Source organism: Diabrotica undecimpunctata, chromosome 7 (genome assembly GCF_040954645.1).
Source record: "Diabrotica undecimpunctata isolate CICGRU chromosome 7, icDiaUnde3, whole genome shotgun sequence".
NCBI lineage: Eukaryota > Metazoa > Arthropoda > Insecta > Coleoptera > Chrysomelidae > Diabrotica > Diabrotica undecimpunctata.
This window is the reverse complement of record NC_092809.1, coordinates 118878635-118898121: the sequence shown is the minus strand read 5'-3', so window position 1 is coordinate 118898121 and position 19487 is coordinate 118878635. Positions and strand designations below refer to the sequence as shown.

Here is a 19487-nt window from a genome sequence, read left to right as displayed (position 1 = left end):
TTCGTGTATTGTGGTATTGCTGTATTGGCTGAGAAGTAGAAGTTTTCAATTAGATCACCATACGTCCTGGGTTGGTTTAGAGATGTAAAAAGTGATGAATACAAATTCCAATCTGCTTTGTTGAAATTCCAGATTTTGTGTAGTCTCTTGGTTTCTTTTCCCTTTGGGTGATAAATTGAAAAGATAATGGGTAGGTGGTTTGATCCATGGGGATCTTGTAAAACATTCCAATTCAGTAGCGCTATAATATCTTGAGTACATATTGTGAGGTCTATTGCAGATGCTCGTGAATGTGCGGTTAAAGGAACAAGAGTGGGCGAACCGTCATTTAAAAATACAAGGTTACACTGCTCGATAGCATCCAACAATGATTTTCCAGATGTGTCATTAACTTCACAGCCCCATGCGACATTGTGCGTATAATTGTGTGTATAATTTTAAAAAAGGATAGCCATTGCTGTGTTGTAGTTTTGTTTTTCGGTTCATTATATAGGGATACAAGATGAATGGTTTTATTTGTTGATGGTAGTTTAAAGGAAATACATGTGTATGTAATAGGAATATTTATGTTAAATCTAATTTCTTGACATTTAATATTTGTTTTCAATAAAATAGCTGACCCACCATATCCATCTATACGATCTGTTCTAAAGCAATTAAAGTTTTTAAAGTTATAATACAAACCAGGCTTAAACCATGTCTCCGATAATAAGGCAATATGAATTTGATTTTGATGGAGTAAAAATTCTAAATTTACTTTATTTGAGACTGCCGAACGACAGTTCCATTGCAAAACATTTAATTTTGAGTTTAGGTCTGCGAATTTGATAACACATCTGGATTTACATGTTTACTAATTAGTTGGATGATTTCTGATTTAGAAACATTTAAATTATTTGTTTGTTGTAGAGAATTAACAATTTTCATAACCAATTCTAAAATTACATTAATTATACTAGGATCTAGGACCTCTGACTGTCGATCTGTGATAATTGTTTTTTTGTATTGAGGGCTACTTAATATTCCTCCCGAAGTACTGGGAACATTAACCTGAGAAATAATCTCTTTTCTGATCTGTTCAGATGGATCAGGAGTATTTGGTCTTGGCCTTTTATTAGATTTATCTTTTAATTCGTTTGAGCTACTGTTATAAAGCAAATGGGAAGCAAATTGTTTTCTAGAGGAGTTGACTTTTGGAATATTCTGAACAGAAGTAGAGGAAGAACTAGATTGTAAATAGGTAGAAGAAGTGGGTTGAACAAGTAAGTCAAATGGATGGCTCGTATTGCTTTTATTTAAAATATCTGCATAGGAAGTTTTGGGAACCTGTTTATTGGCATCAAAAAAGTTTATGTTGGAAAAACTCATAGCTTCCTTAATTAATTTTTGTCTCTTAAACTCTGGACAAACTGATAAATTTGTTGTATAGTGATTTCCTTGGCAACTGAAACATTTTAGGATATAGTCATTTATTTGGCATTCTTTTGTATTATGTGACTCTTGACATTTACCACATCTTGGGCGACCTTTACACTGACTACCCAAATGCCCATATCTGAGGCAATTAAAACATATTAAAACTTTTTGTGTATAGTGTTCAACCTCTTTAATAACTTTATTTATTGAAATATAACGCGGCAATATCTGAGATTTAAAGGAAACAATACACGATTTTGTGGGAACGTAAATTATTTTTTTTGAATCATTTTCAATTACTTCCTGTTTGCGTTTAATTCGCCGAACGTTTACAATTTCAAAGTTACAATGACTATCATATTGTTTAATTTTTGATTTTACATATTCTTCAGAAAATTCTGTATCAATATCTCTAATTATCCCTTGTCGGAACAGAATGAATTTAGGTATATATAATTCTAAGTTATTTTTAACAAATACTGATGAATTTTTTTGATTTATTAAATAATTTGCATTTTTGTAGTCTGTTAATTTAATCCTAATTCTATTACGACCTATAGAATCAATATTTGTAATTTTTGAGTCCAATTCAGGAAACGCAGAAAGAATAATGTCACCAACTCTTAAAGCATTTAACTTACCGGTGAAAGATCCCGAGCAATTTTCTACGTAAACATGATATGGTCCGGTATCTTTATTTGTATATAAATAAACCTGTCTATTATTTACCTTCTCATTAACGTTAGAAACATTATCGTTTTTTCCCAAAGAATTAGACATTAAATTTGTACTTACATTCTGGTTCTCTTGTTTTTGTGAAATTGTTTCCATATTTGTAAATTCCATCATACCAACCTGATTTTCATCTTTATCATAAGGGGGAGGGTCAGGGGGCTTGCTGCCCCCATTTAATTCACTCATCTTTATGAAAAAACACCTATAGTTTCACCAAAATTAATTGTTTATCGCAAAACAACAAAACAAATAGGAAAAAAGTTTCGTTATCGATACTATTAACGCCGATAATTTACACACGTCCGATCGATTTGAATTCTACCGAACAACTGCATTCCTACTTAGCCTTTCTAATTTCATATTTGATTTTATTCTTGATAGTTTTATTTTTATTTTTATCTTTATTTTTGTATTTTCTTTTTTCAGTTATTAGCTCAACTATTTCCGGTGTCATCCAGTCTTTTTTAGTGGTTTTCTCTTCTTCGCCTAGGACCTCTTCTCCCGCTTTTAGTATGGCTTTTTTATATCTGCCCATTCCACGCTTCCTTCAGTTAATTTATTTATCTCTGCGTTTAGTTGCTGTTGGCAGTTGTCGTCTTTTATGTTTTTGATGGCCTAGGTGATGGTCTCGGAAACGCGTTTGTAAGACATGGAGATCGTCAATGTAAAACGACTCCTTGACAGGATCTGTATTTAGTAGGATTAGCTCTTCGAAATGTGTGTATAACTGCACATGAACTCTATGGGGTCTTAGAAAATATCCACATTACTTTATGTGACCAAACTTTGAGGAATAGATTACATGAAACTGATCTGCACGCCAGACGTCCATTGAGGGTTCCCATGTTACGTCATGGAAATAGTGGACTCAGATTATTCTGGGCACAACTACATGTGCAGTGGGTCTTACAAGCATGAAGTTCTGTGTTATTTACAGATGCAACTGGGTTTTGTCTCTACTCTGATTAAAGAAGAGTGAGAGTTTGGAGAGGACCTGGTTGACAAGAGAGACTCAGGCATGTACACGTAAAGAGTTTTCGTCTATATAGTGGTCTACAAGTTATGATATGGACTGGAATAATTTTTTATCATCGAACTCTTCCCGGTTTTTATAAAATGCACTTTGAATCAATCTCAATATATCGATCGTATCTAAAAACCTGTTGTCCTTCCATTTGCCACTGTTGTAGGTCCTAATTTCCGTTACATGCAGGATCATGCAAGGCCACATACTGCAGCAACAGTAAGAGATTGGTTTCACAATCGCCAGATCTTAATCCCATCGAGCATGTGTGAAATGTGCTTCAGGGACATATTGCTCCTCATGTGCATAATGTTTATACTAGACAAGGTCTTTAAAATCTTCTTAAACAGGACTGGATCATATTGCTTTAAGACGAAATTGATAATTTAATTTTAAGCATGCCAAATAGGTGTCAAGCTGTAATTAAGGCTGCTGAAGGAAACACAGATTATTATATACTTTTTTTGTTAGATTTTTATGTTTTATATTGATTTATATGTTAAAAGATTCCATTAAATTAGAGCACTTCTTAACTTTTATTTGGTTATTTCATCATAAAGAAATCATCATCCTCATCAATCAGCCAATCGCGTCCATTGCTGGACATAGGCCTCCCTCAGTTCTTTCCAGTGTTCTCTACACTGGGCCGCTTGTAGCCAGTTTCACCCTACACGTTTTATATCATCGTTGCATCTAGTCGGTGGTCGTCCTCGGCTTCTTTTATAGTTTCTGGGCCTCCATTCCATAATACGTCTTGTCCACCGTCCATCTTGTGTTCTGGCTAAGTGCCCTGCCCAGTTCCACTTAAGCGTCGTGGTTCTTTCGATGACGTCTTGAACTCCTGATCTTTGCCTGATTTGTTGGTTTGTTATGTGGTCTTGAAGGCTCACGTTCAGCATTGCACGTTCCATGGCTCGTTGTGTAACTCTGAGTTTATTCGCAGATTTTTGCGTGAGTCACTCACTCACGTAAAAGAAATCATAGTACACTAAAATTAAGCTGAATGTATTCCTGATCAATCAGGCATAATAACGGCATGTCACTTTTTAAAATCCAATCAACATTGATGTATATCTGGAAAACAAACTTTGTGTTATATCAAAAAAGAATTACTACAAAAGGACTAAAAAAATTCAAAAATTAAAAGACAGTAAATTGGAATATTGGCATTATCTTATATTTATATTTTAATACAATATATTGACCATTAACAGTAAATATTTAGGTATATAATACATACAACGTACAATTATCCTATTGCCAGCACATTCAAACTGGTTCAAATATTCAAGGTGAAAAGCAATCCATTGAAACCGTTATGTCTTTCTTGATTATCCCTATACGAAATTCTATTGACAATGCCCATTCACTAAAGAATATCGTAAAATAAGCGTGAAAGAAAACGACCCTACTACATTCTCATGTCCATTGTTCATCGTTCGATTCTGTAAAAATTTTACCTGATCAGTTCGCTGTTTAAAGCCCTTGAACACAGCGTCGGTGCACGTATTATACGAGACCTGCGAAATTGCAATTTAAACTTTGGATATTAAGTATCTGAAAAATGAGAAAAAAATTTTAGGTGATATTCATATTTACTGGAATCATGTTAGCATAGATTAGGTACTTATTTCTATTTTCGGAAATAGTTAATTACTCCTAAAAAGCTTCATTTTTCACCATTTATGACAGATTTTTATCTTCTTCTTTTTCTTCTTCTTTTACACAATTTTGCTTGTTTATTGGCGAATTATTGCCTCTATGGAAGATTGTCGGTCAATACTTCTTCTACCAGTTGGTGATTTGTTCTGCATCCTCTCATAAAGAGAGTGGAGTACGTTCTGGAAAACAAGGAGGAGATGCTGCATGCATTTTTCGATATAGAGCAAGAATGTGACATCTCTTACGAAACCATCAAGGGCAATTCGTCTTAAAACAATCAATTGTCATCTTTCAAAAGTTTTATTGCTTCCGTAGTAATGCCATCCGGTACAGGGGCCTTGCCCAATTTTGCTACTTTTATAGCATACTCCATCTCGGCACGCATAATGGGAGGGCCGGATAACTTTTCCATGGATAAGTTAGTAGTTGGCAGATTCGGTCTAATATCCATAAATAGGGACCAAGCATCGTCTGTCAAGATTTTAGCTAGTTCTTTCTGGGTGTGTAAGTAGTCTCCTTGATCATTCTTCAGGCAAGTTTCATGGTGTTTCTTGTATACACTCGAAATTTCTTTAACTTTTTATGTATTCCAAAGCTGTCCTCCTTTTCTTGTAGTGATTCCAATTCTTCACAACGTTCTTTCATCCAGTTTTGCTTTGCGATTTTAATTCTTGCCCTTATCGTACTTTGGGTTTCCTTGTATTTCTGTTAGATCTAATGCATGTTGTTCTGTCTGCGTTTCACCATTAGATCAAGTATCTCTTGCATCATCCGCTAGTTTTTGTGATTTCTTATTTTACTTGCGATTGCTTGGTCAGCATTGGTTACAGCCATTTTTATTTTCTCACAGGTTTCCTTTATGGAATTTACTTCTTCAGTATACTTCTCAAGTTCTCGTTGATGTGCTTACTGTATACAGTTCTAAGTTTTTCATCTCTCATCAATACTCGATTAGGAAGTTGTGGTCAGACGAAATGTCCGTACCAGTGTAAGCGGCCATTCTTTTGATATAGTTATGGAATTTTTTGTTTATCAAGATGTAATCAATTTAATTTAGTATCATATGACCTGGACGGTCCCCTGGTCCACTCCATGTATACAATCTTTTTGGTGGTAGCTGATACCATGTATTAGATACGACGAAATCATGTTCTTCATTAAAATCTTAAGTAAAGAACCTGAAACAATCAAATATATCATATATGACTAAGAGACACTAGATTGCAGGGGCAAACACTTTTTAAAGACTACCAAATGACTTTAAAGACATATGGTAACCATCTGATGATAGAACTGTACAAACTGGTAAAGGGTTCCAGAATCCTGGAATAGAAAATCTATTGTATTTTGTTTTGTGATTGTCTATAATTGATTGTCTCTCTAGTATTGTGTTTCATCTTTTTAATTTGATTGCAATTCGAAGATCTGTCGAATTTCACGGTACCTCATCCCACACGGCGTGTACTTCTTCAATTATGTATTTTTGTCATCTAATATTCAGCTTAATTTTTATCATTTATTACCTTTCATGTATTTTCTTGTGTATTATTTTTTTATTTTATTATTTTATATTTTATTTCTTGTTGGGCTCGTTTATCTTCTGGTACCTGGCTGTTGAATAATACTATCAAACACCTGTATATATAGTCTTTCTATACATCGTCATCATAGTGGATAATACAGGGTAGTAACTGTCATCTCCAATGTTTTTGAACTATTGACCCTTTCGTTCAAAGTTCCAAAATTCATGATCATTTCTCGTAGCGTATGTCCTTGTTTGTTAATTTTTTATCATTTTATTCCTTTTTACTTTGCTGTTTTCCTTCTTCTAATTATTTAGTTTTCAATACACATCGACAGAGATATATCTTTTGTCAGTCGGTTTATTATGTCAAAATTTCATTTTCAATTAATGCTTTTATGATTCACCTCACAACTACATACACAATTGCGGTAAATTAATTTGTGATATATCTACTTAATGACTGGAACAAGAGGAAATGTCTAAATTCGACACCTACATACGCGTTACACCTTTTAACTAAATACGGCAAATTATCGAACAGAGTGCAGGTGTTTAATTTCAATGTGAGGTAGAAAACTACCATTCAGTATACCGCCACCAATAAATCCAGAAACAAATTTACAATCACGTACATATGAATTCGATTTATGTCTGGTGTTGTTCCTCATACCGCACTTAATTGTATGCTATACATAACAAGGAACTATTGATGCGTCCTTAGCAAAATTTAAAGAAGAGTTCGTGAGAAAATGGTAATTTTGTCGACTAACTTACAAAAGATGTGAATCTATATTAAATTTTGTTAAATGTAATACAACAGTCTGTTAAATGAAGAAGTAAACAAAAAAAAAAGTATGAAATATTGAAATAAAGCAAAAAAAACCTAAAATTGATCGGATATATATGAATGCGCTGTTATTTTCGTCTAAAAGTTTGTGCACCCCATACATGACACTGATATGTTTTATTCTACTTTTTTTAACTTTTTTTCTATTATTTTAATGCCGCCATTCCCCTGCATTTAAGCTCTCCTCATGGTCTTTTTGCTTCATAGGCCGGAAGTTTCAATTCCTTTTTCTTTCTATCATTCTCGAGACGATCCTTTCCTCCAGTCAATTTCTCTTTAGTTTGGCTGAAGTCTTTTGTTTTTGTTATATTTCGAATTGATTCATTCATTTTGCGATTTTTAAGTGATATACCCAGCATCTGTGTCTCCATAAGTCCTTATGATTCTTATCTCCATGTTTTTTTCAGTAGATGTCCAGTTTTTAGCTCCAGATGTTAGAACATGGAGGATGCAAGAAAAGAACACTGTGATTTTAAGGATTTATGTATTTCGAAGGAAGCTCATTGTATCCTCAAACATCTGCTTATTTAGGAGGTGTGGTTTCTTATGTTTACGTTGACATTTTTATCTAGGTACATAAATTCTTCTATATATTCTACATTTATTCCGTATTCCTTATCAATCATCGTCTCCAGTTCTTTCCATGTAAAGTACTACCTCCAATACTATATCATCTACGTATCTAATATGATCCGGGATCTCCTTGTCTTATGCCTTAGTTGATTTTTTTAAATTTTCTTTTGGTTGCATTTCGTTATTCATTTCGTATATTATTTTAGCTGGTTTGTGTCTAGTATATTCTAATGTTCTGTGTCTGGAGCTTATTCGACTGTTTACTAATGCTTTCTCGATAGCTCACAGTTCCACGCTGTTAAAAGTCAACAGTTTTGTGAACTCTATAAAGGATTAAAAGTGTGAAAGTGTGTATCCGTTAACCTTTTCTGTTAGGATTTAAGAGTATATAGATGGGCACATATCTAGGTATATGCTGTACCACTTTGTACATAGGTTTTGTAAAAGTTTTATTAAGTTGTAGAAACGAAACTGGTCGCTCATTATTAAGATCATTAAGGTCTGTTACCTACTTTTTATGTATTAATATCATGTGGGCAGTTTTTACTGTTTGGATATATTTTCTATAAATAGGCATGTATTAAAAAGAGTTTTTAGGTATTTCAGACTATTTCTGCACCTACTTTTAGAATTTATGTTAGGATTCCATTGCTTCGTTTATCTTAGACTTCTTAGATTTTGTCTCTTTCAGTTTGTGTTCAGCTTATCACTATCCGATGAAATTAAGTAAAACATGTCGCAGTGAGATCAAAGACATTATTTGTTAGAAATTTTGACATAAATTGCTTGTTTATGCTTTCTAGATGCATATTAAATCGCAAACACAATTGTCCAATCTGTTTCTGGAAGATTTGACCTATTACTTACTATTTTTACCCGGAATAAGCCACAATTTTACTTTAAAATAAATTTATTTTGACGTTTTTTCCACTTCGCAAATTGTTCCAAAATATATAAAGTATTTGTACCTTTAAATTCTAGTAAATTGTATAAAAATGCCACAAAAAAATAGCTTCAGAACAATATTGAGCTACTACCACTTAACACACACACACACACGGACACGGACACACACAAAATATACATATTATACACATGCCGATCTACACCATGTTCAATCAGCAAAACACCAGCCGTACCACAGCTGACTCATCATATGGTGAGATTTTTGACTGCAGAAAAATATTGAAAATTTTCTTCAAGCAGTTTGGTGACTTTTAAAAAATGGAAATTGTGTATGGAAGGCATTTAAAAGTTACAATATTTGGATTATTTGATCAGTTAAAAAAGTAATATTTAAACACGAATCGTCTTGTGAAACCACTAGAAGCAAGGAATAAGAAGAAGAATACGTAATTACGTGCGTTTGCAGAGACGAGGAGAACTGGAGTTCTCCGAAAAGAAATCGTTTGAGGTGCCACAAATAGTATACTGACATGAAATTTTTTATTTTTTCCGTTGATTGGTTGAGTTCTCCTTCGGTTATGTTCATTCTGTTGGTACTAGTACTTCTCTACAATTTAGGTCTTTATTTTCATTTTTGTTTGCTGTATCAATGTACTGTACAGTACAGTACAATGCTGTACTGTTTCAATGTTACTGGCTTATACTTTATAATATGGCTTCTGATTGCTTTCAAGATCTCGGTTTAATTTTTATTCGAACTCCTTCCATGATTTTTTCTTTTATTTGGGCGTGGTCATTCACTAGTGTGACAGGGTTTCATCTAATAAAGAGCTCTAGTTTAGCTCAATCTCAATATTCTCTTTACCTATGAACAATTTGTGATTATACTAATAGTTTAAAGGATTCACATGTCCATACGGGTTACAGGATCGCCTTGTATACAAGCAGTTTGTTATCCAATATTAATTTAGAGTTTCGACCAATCAATCAATACATACGTCTAAATTTAATGCCCAGTTGTTTTCTTTTGGTAAATATGTGCTTCTGTCTTGTTAGTCGTTTGTTAAGATGGATACCTAAGTATTTTGTGTCGTTTGCCTTACTTAATTGCTTGCCATTGAGTGTGACCAGAAGGTATTCACTTAGTTTCATTGTGAAGGTTACATGTGTTGACTTGGTCTCATTTACTCTAATTTGCCATGTTTTTAGCTGTTTATATTTTATTTAGATTTTCTTGTAAATTTTCTGATGCTTTTGTGGGATTAGAGTCCATGGCCAGTATTACGGTGTCATTTGCAAAAGTAGCAACTTCTATGTTACTGCTGAATGAGAGGTCTGCAATGAACATCAGAAATAAAATAGGTCCTAGTACGCTTCTTTGTGGAACACCTGCTTTGATAGGGTGGAGCTGAGTGTATTCATCGTGCTACTTTACCAAAAATTATCTATATATTATAATTATACCTATAGGTAGGATTTTAGAAGTGGGAAGAAAGGATATGACAATTGTTTCTTTATCTTATAAAGTAGGCCTACATGCCAAGATTTTTTTTACTATTCTATGCAACTAATCGATTGTCCCATGTTTTAGTCTAAAGCCGAGTTGGTGGTCCGGAATAAGGTTAGTTTTTTTTTAAGATTGGAATTAATCTTATCAATAAAAGCTTTTCGAGTAGCTACCTTTGATAGAATCGGCAGCAAACTTCTAGGTCTATAGGATTTTAGGTCTTTTGTTTTTTTTCCAGGTTTTGGTGTCAGATAATCTGTAAAATTTTCAATTGACTCAGAAAGTAGTCTGTTCTAATGATGACGTTGAAAATGCGCTGCAGATATTTGTAACCCTTTATTGTACATTATTGCAATAACTTGCCTGTTATCAGATGAAACCCTGGGACTTTTTTTGGTTTTTAATTTTTTATAATTGTATTTCTTATTCAGCAAAGGCTGCGGTTTTTTATTTGTTATTTCGAGCCCATTTACCCTGTATGCCTCTTATTGGAGGACAATATTTTTGTGGTTGCTTTAGCTTTTTGTTGCCTTCCAAAGTGAGTAATCTGTACCTTCAGAGACTGCAAGAGAACTTAGGTACTTCTCGTTACCTTTGTTTTTGATATTATAAAATTGCAATATAGCATAATATATTGCAATCCATCGAAGAAGGTTTTGTTTTCATAACAATAAATTTGATACACAAGATATCGTGTGTATTTCGTAGCATAAAGAAAAAGAATCGCACCATTTCGTTGCTTTGATTGCCAAGTGGACTATCTTGACAACGAGTATAAATTGGAATTTGTCCAGATTAAGGGCATTGTATGTTATAATTTTTATCTTAGCTAAGATGTTAGCCATTGCTGTATGAGATTTTGTATAACTGTATTTATTTAATTTCTCATCGTCTATTAAGAAAAAGAAACAGAGGGCACACATTATACATTCAGACGTATTATTTTGAATTGATCTCCGCAAATAAATTAATTCACCTGATTTCATTTTCTTTTCAAACCCTTTTTTTTATTTTCTTTACCTTTTTTTTGTTCCCCTTTTATGTTTAATGTTGGGTTTGGGCCTGTTTACTTGCTCATCGTTAAATTCATTTCATATATTATAATTATATTACAATATCGATTTAGAATTAGTAATCGGTGTTTAGTATTCTTTCGTCACTAGACTATATCTTTAAAATAACCAATAATTTAACTCATGAGGGACAGAGGGATGACAGACGTTTTTCTACACAGAAACATCCAACAACCAGATATCAAGCTATAATAGCAGCACTCTAAAAAGATATCCGTCAGACTTGCTTATAACAGAACTCTCATCTCCTGAGTGTGTGTCCGGAAAAATTGTTTCTAAGTGGTTATATGCTATCTACAGGCCTTTTAGACCCCTAGCTAAATTCTGTCTTCCTCTACATTCTTCTATTCATAACCTTTTTCTTCTTTCAATTTTCGATTTTTTTTCATTGAAATCCGTTATCACCTCTGACCAACTTCGTCTCTTCTCTTTTTAGATCAATTTTTCTCCAATCAATATATTTACCTTTTCTTTTTCCGTCATTTTCCAGTCTGCTCAAATGTCCTAACAATTATACTATAAATCATTTATTTGTAGAGACATACACCAAAACTCAAAAATACAAGAATATTCAAAACTTTCTGAAATTAAGAAAAACATTGATAATAAATCAATATCTAGTGTTTCCCCCTCGGGCCCTTATAATAGCCTGTACACGTCTAGGCATTGAGGTAATTAACCTCTGGACATCAAATTGATCCAATTGGTCCCATATTTCTTGAAGAGCCGCTGTAAGTTCAACCAAGTTGTTTGGAGGGGGTACTCGTGCTCGAAGACGTCTTCCCATCATATCCCATAGATGTTCTATGGGATTGAGATCGGGACTGCAAGCTGGCCAGTTCATACGGACAATTCCCACCTCCTCTATATATTGGTTGACCATTCTAGAACGGTGAGGACGCGCGTTGTTGTCCATAAAAATAAAATTAGGTCCAATGAAAGGAGCAAAAGGTACCACATGCTGATCTAAAATACTTGTTAGGTATCTTGCAGCAGTCATAGAACCTCTATCTACAATAACTAAATCAGTATGGGCGTCTAAACTGATACCATCCCAAACCATAACGGAGCCCCGCCGATAACTTATTCTTTCCGCAATATTACATTGAAAATATCGCTCTCCGTGTCTTCTCCAAACCCTTTCTCGGCCGTCTGGCGACCTTAGATAAAATCTGGACTCATCTGAGAACAATACATTGCTTTAATCTGCATCACTCCAGTTTTCATGTTCTCTTGCAAAAGCAAGGCGAGCTCTGCGATGTTCTATGGATAGTATTGGAGATAGGGCTGGCCTTCTGGATAATAAATTACCTTCTACAAGTCGTCGACGAACTGTCCATCTGCTTACATCCACATTTCTCACTTCGCTCAGACGATTTGCGAGTTCAACTGAAGTTAGATGGCGATTTCTCAACCATGATGAGACCAGAAATCGATCATCTCTTTCGGATGTTACCCTTCTACGACCTGATCCTGGTCTTCTTGTGAAGTTACCGGTGTCGCTAAAACGCCGAACTGCTCTTTGAACCGAAGATCGACTAACACCCAACATTTCAGCTGCATAATATTGGCTACGACTATCTTGAACTAAAGTCACCGCCCTTGCAGCATCTATCGGAGTTAGAGACATTTAGGAAGGATAATTAAATAAAAATATAACACGTTTTGAAAATAAAATCACTACACTAGTATGGTTGTTGAATTAAAAACAACATTCAATAAATATCTACTTGCTTCAGACCCTTTTTGACAAAAATGAAATACCAATTTGTTTTAAGAAATATAAAAAGCAATATTAAAAATATTATTTTATTTCTAAATTTACATACGTAATTTAATGTCTCTAAAATTATACAACTTCAAATAAATAAGAAATAAGGAATGGATCGATTTTTTTGCACCTGAGTGTATATACAATTTTACTTATTGCAGATTCTTTAAAAATTTCGTACAGTTCGTTATTAGTCCATCTCTCCAGGATCTGCTTAAGTTCCTTAAGTGCTTGTAATAATATCTCCTTTGTAGTTAATTCTTTCTCTTCGCTTTCTATATTTTCTACTTGTATAATCGTCACTGTCTATTATTTTTCGTTAGTAGTGGGCGATGTCCAAACCTACCCTTACCAATCCCTAATAACTAAAAAATAAACAAAAATAAAAATGTGGAACTCGATTAGCAGCTGGTTGTAGAGTCTTCTCAGAGAAATAACTACAAGTGCCGAAAAACAAAACAGTATTCTATAATTTTTCAAAATTACTTTATTAATTGTAGGCCCTGTTTAATTATTGGGTAGTTATTGCACAACATATAAACACATGAAAAAAATTAATGACATATGAGGTAAATATATTATCTTGAATTAGAACTGAGCAACATTTTGATGTAAATGTTGGGTGGTTGAGCGGTAATCCCTAGATATTACTTCCAACATCTATATTGGTTTACTTGCATATGATTTGCTGGCTTGCTTTTAATTTAATTTTTATAGTATAGTGTCTCTGTGTTTGTTTAAGATCTGCATCTATTTTACCGTCTTTTAGACAGATATTCTCTATAGATTTTTTTTCTTTTATTTATATTTCAAGTGCCATCTCCGTTACGAAGGTTGGGAATCGTCATAGCCAATCTTATATTGTGAAAATAACTCAAACTTCCTTTCTTAGATATCACCTAATTTTATAAATTTTTTACAGCTATGGAAGAAGTCCTATCAGAGGGAAAAAATTTCAAGTTGGTAGACGAATCAGAGCTTCCAGATATAATTGACTTCCTGGCTAATTATTTACCGGATTCTATTAAGGTAAGCAAATAATACTGCTTCATTAACGAATAAAAATATAAATGCGTTAATGATAATTTCAGTTTCATCAGACGCTGAAGACTTATCTTAAAGATCGGGTTTGGGATTTTCATTTTTACGTCACGAAAACGTGGCCGGAACAGGCTGTGATTTTACATTTTCCAGGAATGACCCTAACGGTGAGTGATATCATTTAAAATTAGAATAGTAGGTACAGTCTCTCTTTATTACAAGCGGACGATTGTATGTAACAACAGTAATTCTAATAATATTTGAGTTTTGATAGCGACATAAAAAGTACCCTACGCGATCTAGCTTGGTATTCGAGTAGACATGAAAGGCATTTAAAGGGTTACTTGCCTCCTTGCGTTTACATAGAATAAAACGCATTCATTCTTTAGAAACCAAAATCGACTCCACGATCTTTTAGACAAATAAATTATATCATAGTCATTTCATCCCAATTATTAATATTATCAGGAATTAAGTTTTTATTAATTGAGAACTTAATTATTAGAGAACATTTAGTCAGCGATCTTCTTTGCTGCTTCTAAAATGTTTATTATACGGGGAAAAGTCAAAAAACAATCTTACGATTCTGCTTTGGTCAAAATAATTTATAATAATTAACATTCTATAGCATCTAAAAGTATTTAGCAAGGATTGTTCGTTAAAAGAAAAGGTAACGAAATTACATCAATAACCATTTCTTTTAGATATTGCCTGGGCAGCGTTACTCAAAGCGTGCTTCGCGGAACCCCAGTGCCCGATGCCAGCCATAATAAAATGAGTTAATGAATATGTCTATGTATTAAAGTGAAACCTATAAACATAAGATAAAAATAAACTACCAAAACGAAACACCTCCTTATAATTTACATCAGTAGCAAGGGGGCTATTTGGTTCGGCACCGATTTTTTTATGCTATCTTCATTTTGAGTCCTTAAAATTTGTGAGTAACAGTATCGGAATAGTGCCCTGGGGGTTAACTCCCCAAACCCCCCTGGGGGAGCCACTGGTTTACATATGTGTAAATTTATAAATTTAATATATTGTTAAGTAAAGCGTCCGGCATATTACATCGAAATGTTACATACACCTTTTGCTCCCGGACTGAACGGAGTTGACTTAAAGGTACCTATTGCAATAAAAATACCAGATCAAATCCCTGCTGATCTACTTAAACTTTTGGAGAAAAATATTACCTACTTAACCACTTTTTTTAACAAAATTTATAACACAGGAAAAATACCAGATGACTGGTTAGAGTCACTGTTTATAACATTTGAATAATCGATGGATTCGACCGTTACTAGATGGAAATTCATTTTATGTAACAATAAAACACTGAAATTTTGTTTTCAAAACTTCCACAAAATTTTGTGTTGGATTGTAAAATGTCTACGAAGATTTCGAGAAGGAATTCAACTGAGTACAATATGATATACTTATCGATTGCCTGTGGGCAGCAGAACTTGGCCACTACGATATAAGACTGTTAAAATATTTATATTATAATCAAGGAGCCTCTATCCAAATTGGATATACACTGTCCAGCTGTGGAGACTTTGAAAAAGAAGTAAGAGATCAAGTACAAGAGCAAACAGATTAGCAGAATGCGTAACAGTATTATGGCGTAACCGATACATTAGGTAACTATGAGATGAAATCAAGGATCTATAAGGCCAGTATAAAACCAATAATGCCAGACGCATCAGAAATAATATTCAACACAGTCAAAACACAGAGGTTACTGGAAACAGCAGAAATGAGAATACTCAGAGGAAACACACTGAGAGACCGACCGAGGAGTGACGAGATTAGAACAAGATGTAATGTACAGGATATAAATGAGTAGACTCTAAATAATAAAAAATTGGGCTTCTCAAATTAAAACATAGGGGAGAGTAAGGCAAAATGGTCTTTCTAACATTTTTTTAGGCTAGAAATAACAAAAAACGAGATAATTCAGTACAGTTTAATCATATAATAACTGTGGTATAGCAGAATATATTTCTTTGAAAAAATTATATCTAAGTATACACTGACAAGAAATATAACATTATTTTTGAAAAGCTCTAAAGAGACCGTTTTACACCATGATTAGGGTAAAATAACCTTGTCCATGAGGTTAAGTGTCCCCTGTAGTTGTTTTGTACAAAAAAAGTACCTAATTTTTACATTTCTATTTACAAACATCGCAAATATACAATTTCTGCTTTCCTGTTACACCTGCACACAATAAATGATACCATTTATTGTACAGATTACACTTAATCCAAACCTCCTTGGGTGCTTTTTGTTTTGCTCTCATCAAAAGATAATTTGGTGTGGATGTGAAAACAGTTGATCCTTACGAAGGTCTTGAACTTCTTGCCTGAGAAGGTTTCTGAGTTAGTGGAGATATATCCTATGGAGTTACAAAAGTATCGTTCAGCGATGATGGAATTTGATTTCTTCTAACGCCACTCTTTTGTTCTGAACAACTGACTTCGGAAATTGGGATTGATGTACCAAATGCAGAGCTTGTAATATCAACATTATGGTTTGCAGCATCAACTTCCGGATTTGAAGCTGCAGTGACTAAAGTTTCATTTTCCCATAATCCTCCTGGACTATTTCCAAAAAGGCTGATATTATATAAAGATTGTCCACTTGCTTCCCACTCCTCTGACGATTCGTCTGATCAAGATATATCACGAATTTTTCTTTTCCTTATAGGTAAAGTACTTGAAAGCGAAGAAGTATCTCTTTGTGGAGATGGAGTTCTTTGTTCATGGATGGGATCAAAGGTTTCATTTTTTACTATAGATGGATCAGTTGTACACGGAGGTTTAAATTTCCAATCTGGGAATAAGTTCAGGTTAAAAGGACAGATGCCTATTTTCTCGAATCCACTGAGTTCGTTGTCAAGTGTGTCAGCTCTTCGATATGATTTTCCAAACAAGCTAGCTATGTTATACAGAGTTACGTCTTTTCCAGGGTTTCTTTTAAGCCATACAATAACTTAGGATACTCAGTAAAATACGCCATAGAGGTGAAAATACTGCTACATCCAATGGCTGCATCTCGTGGGTGCAACGTGGAGGAAACAAAAGTATTATAATACCATTTTCTCTGAAGTTTTCTATAGCTTTGACAGACTTGTGGCTTGGATAGCCATCAAGAAATAGTAGAACCCTATTTTCAACTGAACACTGTTAATGTTGTTGAAAATGCTTTAAGAACAGAATAAAGGTGTCAGATTTCATTTATACAGATTCGTGGGAGGGATGAGTTGACTCGCAGAATTTATACAGATAACAACAGTAACATTTTGTCCCCTTTCGGCGCTTGTTAGGAAAACAACATATTTCCGCCCTTTATGCGCCAAAATTTTTGGTAACTTGCTAGGGACCGTCTGGATACCAGACTCATCCATATTATATATTAAAATAGGATTTATGTTATTTTCATTTTGTATTGTATCTAAAAGAGCAAAAAAAATCTTAGTGACTGCCTTTTTATTAAAGCCTCTGTCACTCCGGCAGCTGAGGTCGCTTCAGGAGTTCTAAAAGAAATCTCTGGATATCTCTTTAGAAAGTCTCTAAACTAAGCCGTTCCAGCTGTCCTTTTGTTTTTAGAAAACCTGTGTTTAATGCCCTTCTTCTCCGCAAGCTCGTAGGCCATTTTACAAATGTTTTTCTTTGTCATGCCAAATAGTCGGTCGTCCATCTGTAAAATATACTCCTTTCAGTAAGTTTCCAATTCTTTGGGCAATGTTGTAATACATCCACCAAGGCTTTTCGAATAACCTGTTGCCTAAAAGAAAGTACCGATTATTTTCTGAAATCTTCCTTATGATTAAAGTAGTCTACTTTTGGTTCACTTACCAATATATTTTGATTTTTGGCACTTCTTTATTTACATAAGTAAATGAGATGAGATGACTTCTGATTATTAAAGAAATTGCAACAGATATGAAATAAACAAAAAAAAACATTAAAAAGATTCTATTAAATTTAATTAAAACTCCTAAAAACACAACTTTTGCGAACACGAAATTGGCAATATTACATGTGTTTTTATAGGTTATGTTAAAAATACTTCTTCTTTTGTTTTTATGGCTTCCACGTCATGATGATACGCCAGCTCAATTTGGTGGCGACCCCGAAAATGTCTGGCTCTAAATCAACTCGAGGCCACTTACTTGTGCTAAATAATTTTTGTAAAAAAAACCATTAATAATGCCTATTACGCTTCGCACATCTTCACAACTTCGTACATAAGTGGCACTAGTAGTACTGAATATAACAAAGAAAGCTAAATGGCGGTTTTATGAAAATTATGTTTATATAATTTTGTTTAATAAATATGTTAGGGGACCATTTTACCCAGGGGGACCATTTTAACGACTTTCTCCTAGGAAAGAAAGATCGTTCTTCTGAAACAAATATTTATAAAGAGTGCAAGTGGAGTTCAACAAGTTATATCCCACATTTAAAACTACTTTTTTCAAAAACATGATATAGCAAAAATTTAGATTTATTTGTGACAGACTGCATGACTATAACACTATGTCGTAAAAATTAAACATTAGTTATTAGAAATAGTACTTCAAAACCTCATCATTGTTAATTTATTAATATTTGGTATATTATTAAACTCTAAAACAGGCTTTTTATTATCTTTTATGTTAAGATACATTAAATACTCACGTATTAATAATACCATGACCTGAAAATAATAATTATTGTCTCTACACTCTACACCTTAGGCAACCAACGATGCTCACGTTAGTGGTAGTAAAATCATATTACAACAATCATTTACATTTAAAAGCATTACCCGTAAACACCTAATCAATGATATTCTTGAAAGTATGAAACTTGCACTTGTTTACTTTTTTAAATTTCCCTTGTGAGTACCTGCAATTGCACTCATACCCTTATTGTATAAATAAATTAGATGCTCGAGTAAAAATAATAAATAAAAAAGCAATACCTGCACTTGCAAGCAATTATTTGCAAATTGTGCGAATCGATTGGTTATCGCTGGATTGGATTAAATAATGAATGAATTATGCTATCAATAATAATATTATAGTGTATTATTACCTACTTTAGATAAGATATCGAACGATAGAATTTGTATATAGTATTTATATAATCAAGCTATTGATATTATATTCCAAACAAACTTATAAGCACGTTTTTCGTCTTTTTATACCCATATTTAACACCTGGACATAAGTCTTACCACCAGCACCTTTCTTACGAGGAACCACCAATGATTCTTGAAGTTAACGATGCAATTAAAAAACTAGCCAAAATCAAATCACCCGGAATAGATAATCTCCCAGCTGAACTATATAAAGAAGGTGGTCATGATACCATAATGACATTACAGCAGCTCATAAAAGAAATATGGACACAGAAAT

The 19487-nt window shown here is 33.6% G+C and overlaps 1 protein-coding gene across 1 annotated transcript in view; it reads left to right on the top strand.

Moving 5' to 3' along the window:
- LOC140446947 (uncharacterized) overlaps positions 1-19487 on the top strand; it is a 100720-nt gene that overhangs the window by 61047 nt on the left and 20186 nt on the right. Inside the window, exons 2-3 of the mRNA XM_072539541.1 lie at positions 13962-14068; positions 14131-14247. Coding sequence (XP_072395642.1) covers positions 13964-14068; positions 14131-14247 — 222 coding nt within the window. The 5' untranslated portion in view covers positions 13962-13963. The remainder of the gene's footprint in view (positions 1-13961; positions 14069-14130; positions 14248-19487) is intronic.